Source organism: Chelmon rostratus, chromosome 5 (genome assembly GCF_017976325.1).
Source record: "Chelmon rostratus isolate fCheRos1 chromosome 5, fCheRos1.pri, whole genome shotgun sequence".
Classification (NCBI taxonomy): domain Eukaryota; kingdom Metazoa; phylum Chordata; class Actinopteri; order Chaetodontiformes; family Chaetodontidae; genus Chelmon; species Chelmon rostratus.
The window spans coordinates 22,341,297-22,354,205 of NC_055662.1; the positions used below are offsets into that span (position 1 = coordinate 22,341,297).

Genomic DNA, 12,909 nt, shown 5'->3' on the forward strand with positions numbered 1-12,909 from the left:
ATCCAGCTCATTAGGTTGGTGGATCAAAGAAATCAGAGGCTTGATGTTGTAGATTAACTTCATGAGGAAGGCAGGGATTCATTCTGCATTCAAAGTTAGGAGGAGTATGAAGAGTTGCAAGTCAACTCCTCAGAATATTATTTTGGTTTTCCTATTTATTCGATTTTTTTGATGTGATCATTTCAAGCTCAAAATGTGCAAGCATGGCATCTGAAACACTTAAATAACAAGAGTTCTTCATTTGTGGCTTCTTTGGCTTGTTTCTTTGGAAAACACTGTAAACAAAACACAGGTTTACATTTACATATATTTACAATGCTACACTGCATTCGGCCCTATAGGCCTACATACTATCAGGAAAGTTTAAAACAAATTCACAGGCAATAGATTTGTGACTATTTCATGTTCCTCCTAGGATAGCTTTTATTTAGGTATTTATTTGTCTGTCTGGGAACTAACTCCATCATAAGAAATATTACAGCTTGTAAACTAATGTAGACCTATGTATTATTATTATTATTATTATTATATGGGGACTGACAAAATACACATAAAGAAACATGATGACCTCCTAGAAGCTCTGGTTTGTCTCGATCAGCTTTCACTCTGCCAAATAAACTACCTTGGCATCAGTACATCGGAAACCCATTATTCTCTCCGGTATACACAGTGATTTAATGGCACCTTACCAACGTTTTACAACTTTTATCTCCGGCCTCTTCATTATTTTGTCGACTGCTCTCACTGTCTGTGTGTGCGTGTGTGTGTGTGTGTGTGTGTGTGTGAGAGAGAGAGAGAGAGAGAGAGAGAGAGAGGTGGTAGGCGGGTTTTCCGCCAGCAGGGTTTGGTTGATTCTGTATTGATTTGTTGGAGGGGCAGAGGAGGAGGAGGAGAAAGTGAAAGGGGAGGAGTGGAGGAGAAACCCCGGCCTGGTGAGGAAGAGAGAGATGTGATTGTGCGTGTTTTGGAGAGGAGAGCACAGAGTGATCGCAATCAAGGCAAAAGTCCGACTGCGGAGGGAGCGCACTCAAATCACGTGGGGCGTGGATCTGTACAGGGGAAAAGTAAAAGTGTCGTCGGAGTGACTTGTGCTCATACTTTGTTTTCCTCCTCTCTTTGCCTTCCCACTCCCTCCGCCCTGCATTCCGCGCAGCAGCTGTGTTTTAATGCCCCTGCGCACCCGAGGAGGAGAGGAAGGAGAGAAGAGTGAGGAAGAAGAGGCAGAAGAAGAAGAAGAAGAAGGAGAAGTGAGAAGGCCTGGACACCACCCCTTCTCGCCCTTTGGAGGTCTGTCCACTCTCCCCACCTGGCCCTGCATGGACGGGGATGGGGAGAGCCGGATGCTGTTGCCACGGGGCTGAGCGCCTCGCCTCCCCGTCTCTGGTGCGCCGCTTCCGGCCACTGCTGCTGCTGATCATCGCTCTCTGCTGCGGTGCTCACTTAGGTAACTAACTACACTTCAACACTGCAACAACTAGTGTGTCTCTCGGTCATAATTGCAACTAATGTGTAATTTTACGAACTCTGTTATCCAATTTCACACGAATTGTTGTGCGCTGCACCAACTACATCCAGAGCAACAACATTTCTCTGGAGTCTGTTACATTTAGCAGCGATCAGAGACACTTTATTAGTTAATAAGCGCTTGCAATCATAGGGTGGCCGATCCTTGTGTTGGGCCCACTGCTGCCTGACAATGGCTCTCTCTCCAGCGGCAGTGCAGCAGTCTGAGCACGGATCGAGTTTCTCCTCCTCTCTCCTGGGCCGTCATTCTCCTGTCTGCCCCTTAATGGCTCATGGAGGAGGGGAAGAGAGGGTGACTGCCTCTCATCATGTCCATATATTACATATATACTCTGGGCAGAATTGAAAAAAACAAAAACATAATCCATCTAATCGAGTGTCAATCTGATTATGAAAAGTCAGGATAAGGTGCTGTTTTGTAAACCTGATTAAATCTGTAGTGGGATGTCCAAATTAATAAAATGCTTCATAAAAAATTGTATCAAAGCAATTGAAGTTCCACAAGGTAGACTCTTGAAAAGATAGGCATCGTAATGCTTTTCTCAACAGTTGTGTTTGTCTTCTAATGAGCACCAAAAGCAGAAACTCACACATCTCAATATGAGCGAAACGAAGGACTGAAAGGAAAACAAAGAATGAAACAAAAGAAGAGTGTGTCCACTGAAAGGTTAAAGGTGTTTGTAAGGATTATTAACACAAATGCATAATATCACTCCTTTTCTGTGGCTTCACAGAGGTCAAACCTCAGATTTACCACACCGCTTGTTGGTTCTCAATTCGTTTGGATAAGTTTGGTCAAGGAACAGATGCATTTTTTTATTCTATGCAAAAAGAAATATAACGTCTCTCCAGAAACTAGTTTTTTTTGGGGGCCAGGTCTGTGTGTGTTGCTGTGTGCGCAGGGGGTCGGCTGTTGTGGCGGCTGTCTGTTGAGCAGTCACACCTCCAGTAATTAGTTTAACACGGCTCAGGCAGCGGGACAAAACCGCCTCTGCACACAGCCTGGTGGGAAGAGGGAGACCCACTTCACATTAAAGACCCTCCTGGCACCTTCTGCTGCATGTGCGTCACCTGGAAAGAATGTGTATTATTTAGTCTGTTTAGCCAAACAGAAGAGTTTAATGTGTTATAACTTGTACATATTTCATTGTCGCTGCAGCCGTCAGCTCCATATGTGTCTGTTTAGACGGGGGGGCAGGAATGTGGGAATTGTTGACTATTGTTCGCACTCCTGAGTGTCTGAGAGAGAGAGAGTGCACACTGTAGTGAGCTCCTGTTAAGCCTCACATCTCTAAGCTTGGAGGGGTGTTTGTGCGATTTGAGCTCAGTGTGTGAGAGAGTGCACACAACAAGGTGATCGATAAGCACTTCTCAGGCCATTCCCTCGGTTGAGAGATGATCCCAGTAGATCCTTTTCTGATCTCCGGAGATCAGAGAAGTTGGAGGCTGTCAGAGAGGGAGACAAAGAATCGCTAAAACCCAGCCTGAGAGATTCAGCTGGTGGATCTTTTGACCTCTGTCTGATGGTGGAGACGGTGCCTCAGGATGCAGGAAAGAGAGATGACCAGGGGGTGAGGAGGCTCAGCCGGGGAATTCGAATGAGAACTGAATCAGAGCAGTGCTGATGAAGCAGGGAGATGATATGAGCCGGGGAAAGAAATCTGACAACAGATGAGGCTTGAGAGTAAAGAAGAAATGAGACCTGTGAGATGATAAAGGCAGCTGGGAGAGGGGGGTGGAGTGAAAAAGAGAGTTTAATATTGTGGTACGACATGGAAGGAGTGATGTGGGCATTTCTGGCTGTTTCATTGTGTCTATATTGGATACTTACCCCAGGGCATGAAGCAAACCAGGCTCTGGATGTGTTAAACAGCCCTCGTGCTGCAGTTCCTCACATGAGCAGTTCTTTATTCTCTTCTTAGTAATATTTTCAAGTCAATTCAGTATTCATGACCCCAACTAGACTTACCACAAATTGCTTATTTATATGCATAGATTGAATTCTCTTTTGAAAGTACTGCTATGCATGCTCAGAAAGGGCGCTGTTGAGGACAGCTGCACAAAAGGGAGATCATGGGAAGCCTTGAAGAGCAAAAGTATGAAAATTGTGCTTTCATATTGATTCAGAATATTATTAATCAGCATCTGAAAATCCTTGATGTATTCACAAGTGCAGGGTCAGCTATAGAGCAGCGCAGTGGGAGCTGTTGTGTTATCAGAGAGCTTTTGACCTTTATGTGAGTCAGTGGTTTGAACCCCAGTCCTTCAGTTACAGGGTCGACTCCCTTCTCGCTACGTCACCCTGCTGGGAAAATGTCAGTGAATGAGTGCTTTTGTGCGTTTTTAGAGCAGCTCATGATTCTGATACCCTTCGAAGGAGAATAGACCCACCCTGATTAGATTTGGAGTGGTATTTAGGTACTGCGGGGCAGATAGGAGGGAGAGAAGGAGGCTGCTGGTGCACCAGTCAGAGACACAATGCGTTCTCAGTCCTCAGACTGTCTGTACAGTGGCGGTTGGCATGGAAGGCAGCCTGTGTGTGTGCGTGTGTGTGTGTGCATGCGTTGGTGTCAGTATTTAACAGGCAGGAGAGAGATTCTGAAGCATGGTGTGAGTGGGGGTCTGTACCTGCACCCTGATTTTTGGAACCCAGAGCACTACTGCCCCCAAATGGTGGCACCTGACTCCTTCATGCCCCCAAATCAAATAAATGTACAAAGAATGGAGCCGGAATGTGCCGCTTGCTTGTGTGCGGTTGTTAAGTGATGGTGTGACATTAAGGGAATCTGTTGATTTCAGTGGAAACCATGCACTTTCTGGTCCTGCTTGGCTATTAGGAGATCATACCACCATCTGAAGATCACTGACGTGTGTGCTTAACAGAAGCACAACCAGCATTCTTTCTAAGATAGCTATTTGTGTGTGTGTGTGCAGCTGCCCATACACTGCAGAGCCTCTCTCCGGCCTAATCTAATAGGAGCACGCTGTGACTGATGCATTAGGTCTGCTCTCTAATCTCTCACTCTCGCTCTAACTCCCTCTCTCTCTGATGATCTATGATATAAAAGGCTGGTTTGACCCTTGTTACATTCAGAAATGTAGCAATAGATAAAACATCAGGGACAATTTTGGACCAAGACATTTGTTCCTAATGGGTATACGGGGACAGAATGATAAGTCTTTTGGATGCATTTCATCTGGTGCTCATAGTTATGGCTGTAAACAAACGACAAAAAATAAAACTTGTTAGATTTGATAAATGTAAATTTCTTATTGTGTATATTTTTTGCTAAAGCTACACAGGATCACGAATACAACACCCTCAAAAATGACCACACACCTTATATTGTCTCGCTCTCTCTGTCTATAATACTGAACATGTTATGTGCACCCTTGCAGCATTATCTCACTTCTTGTGGGAAAACATTCTTTATCTTTTCTTTCTGGCTGCTCTTTGGTTTATTACACTTCAGGTTTATTGCACTCACAGAGCGGCGCTGCTGATTGATCAAGACTTTCAACCAGCGGCCGCTTCTTTTCTCAATTTTATGAGGTAGAATTGTAACAGTCCAGTAGCATTCGTGTTTAACTTCAAAGCTGGCGACACACCTTAGTTGTCATGTGCGGGAACTTTCCATTTCTAGTGACAGTAAAAACCCAGCTCTCAATATAGTACATACCTTCATTATCAGACGTTTTTGCTAGTCACCTATCACTTTTCCTGTAGTAATATCACTTTGCTACCAACGTAGCTACATCTCTCTCTCTGTCCCCTCCAGGTCAGTGCCAGGTGGCCACCCCTCAGTGCCGTATCCAGAAGTGTACCACCGACTTCGTCTCCCTGACATCCCACCTGACGTCGGCCGTGGATGGCTTTCACACTGAATTTTGCAAGGCTTTACGTGCCTACTCGGCCTGCACCCAGAGGACGGCCAAGTCCTGCCGGGGAAACCTGGTCTTCCACTCGGCTGTGCTGGGCATCTCCGACCTCATGAGCCAGAGGAATTGCTCCAGAGACGGGCCCACTTCCTCCACACACCCCGAGGTCCAACACGAGCCCTGCAACTACCACAGTCGCACCCAGCACGCCCACACGCACTCCCACATGCATGCACACACACATTCCCACGCTCACGGCCACGGCCACTCCCGGCCGGCGTACCTGTTCTGTGGGCTGTTTGGGGACCCCCACCTGAGGACATTTAAGGACAGCTTCCAGACTTGTAAGGTGGAGGGGGCGTGGCCTCTCATTGATAATGACTATCTGTCAGTGCAGGTCACTAATGTTCCCGTGGTGCCCGGCTCCAGTGCCACAGCAACCAATAAGGTGAGATGAGAACTGCTATAAAGTGGGAAGCAGAGAGAAATGGGCTTTTTGGGGTCTAATTTGCTGTTATTAAGGCTGAAAGAGTTTCCTAAGTGAGAGCAGCTGGTGTAATCTAGTTTATTTCTGTGTGTGTGTGCACGCGCACACACATGTGTGTGTGTTTGTGTGAGAAAGGTTTTCTATAATGACTCTGTGCCTCCGAGTAACAAATCTTATTAATGTGAGCTGCTCGACTCTTCTCTCTCTTTCTGAGTCACAAGTGTGAGACAAACAGCCTGATGTTGTGACTTATCTCTTGTGACTGAAGCAGTGTTGGAAACTCGGTTAACGGCTACATATAGCCTGACTTCTAATAACATGGAATGAGATGTGTGAAAGGACCCACTGTTTACTTATGTGTGTGTGTTTTCAAGTGTTTGTGTGTGCGTGTCTCATAAGTGGCACTTCTTATATACTCGGCTTAAAGCACTATGTGTGTTAAAGGTCCTTAATGACACCCACCCTTAATGACAAAAAAGACACACACACATGCTCACAAATACACACACACACACACACACACCACCAAATGGATGACGACCCACACAAGGTGATCTTTGTGGTGTTAAAGAAGCTATGTTGATGTTTCCCCCGATGATCTGCCCTCTCTAGCTTAGTCGATAGCTTTAATTATTAAAACACATACACACCCATGCATACACTTAGCCATGCACACCCTGGTAGAAACACACACACATTAAGAAAATAGTAGGGCTGCTACACCGTGGAGCTGAAGGTTTGACCTTGTGTCAGAGGTGGGGCAAGTTATTAGTCACGATTATTAGGGAGACACACTCACTCACACACACACACACACACACACACACACACATTAACAGCCCTCCAGGCTTAATGGCCTGCCAGGCCCCATTCCTCATGGCTGTCATGTGAACAAAGCAGCCATTCACCGGAACTATGATGCTAGTGCTAACCGTAATACTGACACCACACCCTGTGCCCACTGCTGCCTCCACTCAGCACTGGAGCCCTGTGTGTTTTTATGTGTGTGTGCGTTTGTCAGCATGTTTGCATAGCTGTGTCAAATTACAACTTGTTAAAAAGTCATTTAGTTATTTCGCAAATGTGTGATGAGAGTCAATAACCTGCGTAATGGGTCAGTGTTAATATTTGTGTGTGTGTGTGTGTGTGTGTGTGTGTGTGTGCAACCATTTATAATTTTCATCATCAATTAATCAGGTTACTCAAATTAAGTGAAAGTAAAGTTATAAAAGTAGTTGCTGATTAATTTCTGTCGATCAAACAGATTTTAGTGTAGATTTGAATCAAATCTAATCTTATTTGCCAATTTTGCCAATTAATTTGTTGATTATTTTCTCAACTAACTGATTACTCGTCAGTTTCCCAGAACCCAAAGTGAAGTCTTCAAATTGTTTGTTTTGTTCGAATATCTATCGAAAGAAGAAAATTAATGAGATTCACGACACTATATGACAAAGAAAAGCCTGACACTTGGAAAGCTGAAAATAGCTACAGATTATTATCAACTAACTAATTGATTAATCTACTAATCGGTTGTCCTGTATCCAAGGAATGAATTTGTAACAGTAGATCAGTAACTCGTATTTTCCAATTGTCTTTCATTTAACACACTTTAAACTCTCTACCACTACCTGATGCTCCCTCTCTACAGATCACCATCATCTTCAAGCCCTTCGAGGGTTGTACAGACCAGCGGGTCTACCAGGCGTTCACAGACAACCTCCCTGCTGCCTTTGACGATGGAACCGTGAGCAGCGGAGACCCCGTCCACAATTCTGCTGTAGCAGAGGGTGCAACTGGGAAGGTCCGTGCTCTGTGGATCTCTGAGCGCAGCCCGGGGCGCCACGTGGAGCTGCACGCTGGCTACATTGGCGTAACTGTAATCGTTCGGCAGCTGGGCCGCTACCTGACCCTGGCAGTGCGAATCCCGGAGGAGCTGGCTCAGGCCTACGATGCCACCCAGGACCTGCAGCTCTGTCTGAACGGCTGCCCCAGCGGAGAACGCATCGACCAGGCCGGGCATCTTCCCCTGCCCCTCTCCCCTCCTGCACTCGGCTTGCAGCTTCAGCAGCTGCGTCGGCCCAGCTACTCCTCACAGACACAAGCATCGCCCTACGGTGCCATACAGGTTTTCAGCGTGGAGGGGGCGAAGGAACGCTGCCGGGAGCAGCTGGAGGTGCAGGACATTTACTTCCACTCCTGCGTGTTTGATCTACTGACCACTGGGGATGCTAACTTCACAGTGGCGGCGTACAGCGCCTTGAAGGACATGGAGAGTCTCCACCCGCACCGGGAGAGATGGAGGATTTACCCCCGCGGCTCTGCCACCTCCACTTTACACTCTGATTCTCAACCTACCCAACGGCTCGCTCTGCTCCTGCTGTGTGCGCTGAGCGTGGTGCTGATGTAAGAACGGGAGTGGAGTTTGTGTGGGCTTGTGTATGTGTGTGTGCACTAGAATGAGAGTTTGTTGCTGAGCACTGATACTGAGCACTGATTCCTCTGTCACGTAGAGAGGAGACAGCAGGCTGGACGCTTACTGGGAACTAGTGTTTTTGTAGAGGAGGTGGCAGAGCTCCCAGTGGGCACAGGAGATACTGGCAACACTAACTGCCTCTTACCTGGCAGAATCAGCACTCTGGGGAATAACGCAGGAAGTTTGATGACGGCTTTCGTAATCTGTCTTCATCTTTGGATTGGACAGTAGACAATGACACAAACGTACCTGTGTGGGGGGAATTGAGTGTGTGGATATACACTCTGAACTGTAAATAGCTTGTCTTCAGTGCACAGTGTAATGGCGTAGAGTTTGTTTTTTTGTGTCATTTGATGTGATTTTTCTTTAATACCTCAGACAGAGGACGTTTGTTTTAACAGAAGCACTTTATTTAGATTTTTTTTGTTAACAAATCCACATCAGTGTTTCTTCCTCTCACTTACTGTCCTCCACCAAAATCTCCAATGGATCAAGTTTCGGAGACCATCTATGATTTGATTTTTGATCCTTTCAAAGTAAAACTGTTAAATCCAACGAGCTGCCATTTTTGTTAAAATGCATCTTTCTTCCAGTAGCTGATTTGACTCAGCCATTTTAAGTCAGTCAATGTGAGTTGTTCTCTTTTGAATGTATTATGAATATTGTCGCAGCAAATGCCATCAGTTTTTCCTCAGTCCTGATTTTCAAATATGTGCAAGTGTGTGTGAAAGTGTGTGTCTGGCTGCCTCAGTGTTTTTGTTTTGTTTTTTTTTTGTTTACCAGTAGGTGACATGCTTGGATGTGTTTTAATTTCCTCTGAGAATCAGAGGCAGGAAGATGACGATACCGGCTCATGTGTGTTGCTCACGGTTTTTCTTCGTTGTGTTAATTTGAGCCAAAGACTGATAATGTATGGTTTTCATGTACAAAGGAAATCATCACTCACCGCCAACCAGCACTCCTCTCCTCCTCACACTCTCTCCCTTGTTTTTTGCTACTGTCGACTGTTTTCCTATTACTGCCAGAAGTGAAGAGCTGCTCCTTACTGGAATACGTGTAAGATACTGGAGTGTAGACAAAACAATGCAAATCACTGAGAAAACTTCACCACAGTGTCTGCTGAGACATATGCTTCAACAGTGAGTTGTGGGAAATGTATGCCATTTGATACGTGACAGAAATGCCAACCCTTAAGACTATGAGCCTTTTTAACCCATACCATTCTGTATAATTATGTCCCATTTGGTTGGCCATGTAAACTTAATCTCAGTTTTTGGCATTGTGATCTCTCCCATCATGTGTGAGTGTCAGTTTGGTAAAGAGTGACTGGTCAGTGTTGAAATACTTAACTTATTTATGAACGTAGTGTCCTGTAGAGGAAGTTAAAGCTCCATATTCTTGCTGTTGGATAATAATTTAAAAAATGTCAGCTGTGATTGTATTGCCACCTAGTGGTACTCTGTTGCTATGTCAGTGTGTTACTCAAGGCGCTCAAAAAAAAAAAAAACGAGGAAAAAAACTGTGTGCTTTTATTTAAACGCTCTCCTTTATTGTTTTATTTAAAAAACAATAAACAATAAAATGGTCCAAGCATACTTCCTGTTTATTAATGTCACATTCACAGGAATATAACAAAACAGGATACTAAACATGCTTTTTAAATGTCCAAAAATTTCCCATTTCAACCCGATTTTTGCCCCACATTTCAGTGAATTCAGAAAAAATACACACAGATCCGCTCACAAATACACACAAACATATGTAGCAGTAGCCTATGTGCGCTAACCCATCTGTCTGAGGTTGGGTTCCGATCAGATACCAGGTTTGGCCTCACAGACACAATCCGTTTTCAACCGTCACAGTAGGCAACACCTGGGATGTCAGTGACAAAGAGGCTGAAAGAGGCGTGACAAAAGATTTGTAGCATTTGAGACCTGCTACTCCTGTGATCCTGACAGTGGAAAATTTCCCATTTAATCCGTGAGATTCCCAATCCAAAACTCAGTGTAAAACCATTATCATAAAACCATCTTCAACAGTGGTCTTCTTCCAGTGCTGAAATCCTCAATGTGCAGACTTCAGACAAGAAAGAGTTTCCCTTTCTGGGTTAGTTTTCTTTTCAAGGTCACATGGTGCATCAGAAGCCCTCCATTTCCAACCATCTGAAAGAACAAACGCATTAAGATCTTTGAAAAAACTGCATCTCGTATTAGATAAAACACATTTTCACCCTGTTCAACAACACTATGCAGGTGAGTGAAAACCTAGTTATTTTTTGACGGATGGCACTTCATTCTAAATAAAACACGCATCCACTTACCACTTAATAACAACGTAAGTGGTCATCAAAGTGTTAAACACAATGATCTTCATGAGAAGCAGCCTCATAACCATGACAACCACTGTGTTCGTCCACACACCAACATCTGGAGATCAAACAGTACATCATAAGGAACAACATCTTAATATGAATCACAGATTTTTAAAAATCATTTGCAAACAATTCAAATTTACCGCTTGTCTCCTTGTATTCATCACAGATCTTGCCTTGATGATCTGAAATTATAAAAATGCATTAAAAGAGTCAAATAAAAGGTAAGTTTCTTTGTCCAGAAACCAGATTGTAGATTCTGGTATGCTCACTCATGATCAGTGACAGGTCTACCTGATGAGGTGGTGTGGTGTCTCCTGAGGACTTTTTGGTGTCGTCTGTGACTCACAGAGCAACTGTAAGATGGCCAATCACCAGTCCCCACTGTGATGATCGCCACAGCGCTGTGGCCACGATGCTTCCCGTTTACAGCAATGCTGTATGGCGAGCTGGACACGTGGCCTTCAGACAGTGACTTCCAGCTGACCTCAAGGCGCCCTCTCCTGAAGTCACTCACCATACAGACCAGCAGGGTCCAGCCCAGCCTTTCCCCTGACAGGTGGACTGGAGGGGCCAGAGATGCCAGCACATCACCCTCTACCCCACCTTCAAGATGATGGAGAACAACATGAAGATGACTACATTTTACCAAAGAGAGAAGATATTCATTTTGGATGGAGAGAGCTCTTGGTCTGTGGCTATCCAACAGAACAACATGAACTAGTTCAAAGACAATAGTTCAATGTGGTGTAAATATGAGTAATTTTAAATTAATGCTGTTTCGATTTAAAGGACAGAATTTCAAACAAGGACATCAAAATATGCTGTTATTTACTAGATATTTTCTGCTACCTTGTATTGTCAGCAATATTTTACTATAGTGTGCATTTTCCTTTACTCAATTATTGTTTTTTTTTTTACCATTTGCACATTTACATTACCCTTGGCACATACACATTTGCATTTGCACATGTTTACTATCATTATTATGCCTTTGTTATCTTTACAGCAGTTTGCAACTTTTAGTATTTATCCCTCTTTCGAATTGTGTGTTGAGCAACTTGTACTGCAACAAAGCAATTTCCCTGTGGGGATCAATAAAGTTTTTCTTAATCTGAATCTGAATAAACACAAACAGTGTAGCAGTTTATATCATAATAAAATCCTTTATGCATTTGGCATTAGTGCCAGGCACAACTCTCAAAGCATTTTTGTCCTGCAATCTCTCATAAATCTTTGTGATTTAAAGTCGTGACTTTGTGTTATATAAATAACTTGACTGCCAACAGTCACTTATCAAACTCAGATACATATATCATGCTTTAAATAAAAAAGAAGAGTTTTTTTTTTCACCAGAGTAATTGTAATTTTCTTGCCTATTTATTCAAAATATACACCATAATCATTTGTTACAGATTAAAGGTCTTACCTGTCCATAAATAGATGATAGGAAGGTAAAATAAACCCCTGGATGGCTCTGTCATGCCTCCCTCAGTCAGAATAGCTTCAGTGATTACCACCTTGTTGGTGTGTGCGCGCTTCTATTTGTGCACCGTGTGTGTATGTGAGTGTGTAAAATGGGGACATGCCGTTTGGCTTTGCCAGGAGCATTGCATTATGGGGGACTGACATGTCTCATTGTTGTGACCTTATACTTACAATGGATCCCCCCACCTGCCAACACAAACAAACCCACACGCAGAGGGAGAGAAAGAGAGGCAGCCAGTGTGAGCTCTTCCACAAATGAGGCTTTATCTGCATTTAAATAGAGGGGGGGACATGAGGACGGGACAATGATGTGGACAGTAGAGAGACAGTGAACATTTAACGAACAGGAGAGACACCTGCCTACGGCTGTTAGATCTGAGGTAAGAAGCTGATCATATCAACACACCCTGAACATCAGACAGCACTGTGACAGGGCACACCTGCACACACAGACGCACACACACACACACACGCTCAAGAGAAAAGCTGTTGTGTGGACAATGTGTTTTAGTGTGTGATAGTAGATTTCACTAACACAAGCTGGAAAAGACAATACATTAGACATTATTCCTCACAGTTAACATGCGAAGCTGCATTGTCTCTTTCACACACACGCACACACACGCGCACACACACATACTGGGTTTTTTCGCCTTAGCAGTGGGCGGGAGCTTAAAAGAGAAA

The 12,909-nt window shown here is 44.2% G+C and overlaps 1 protein-coding gene across 1 annotated transcript; it reads left to right on the forward strand.

The window, feature by feature from the left end:
• The first annotated feature begins 1,202 nt into the window (after window positions 1–1,202).
• Window positions 1,203–8,300, forward strand: rgmb (repulsive guidance molecule BMP co-receptor b). Its single transcript, XM_041937663.1, has 3 exons — window positions 1,203–1,444; window positions 5,304–5,851; window positions 7,542–8,300. Exons 1-3 carry the CDS (start codon window positions 1,327–1,329, stop codon window positions 8,298–8,300), a joined length of 1,425 nt encoding a protein of 474 aa, XP_041793597.1. The 5' UTR covers window positions 1,203–1,326.
• Window positions 8,301–12,909: the final 4,609 nt, after the last annotated feature.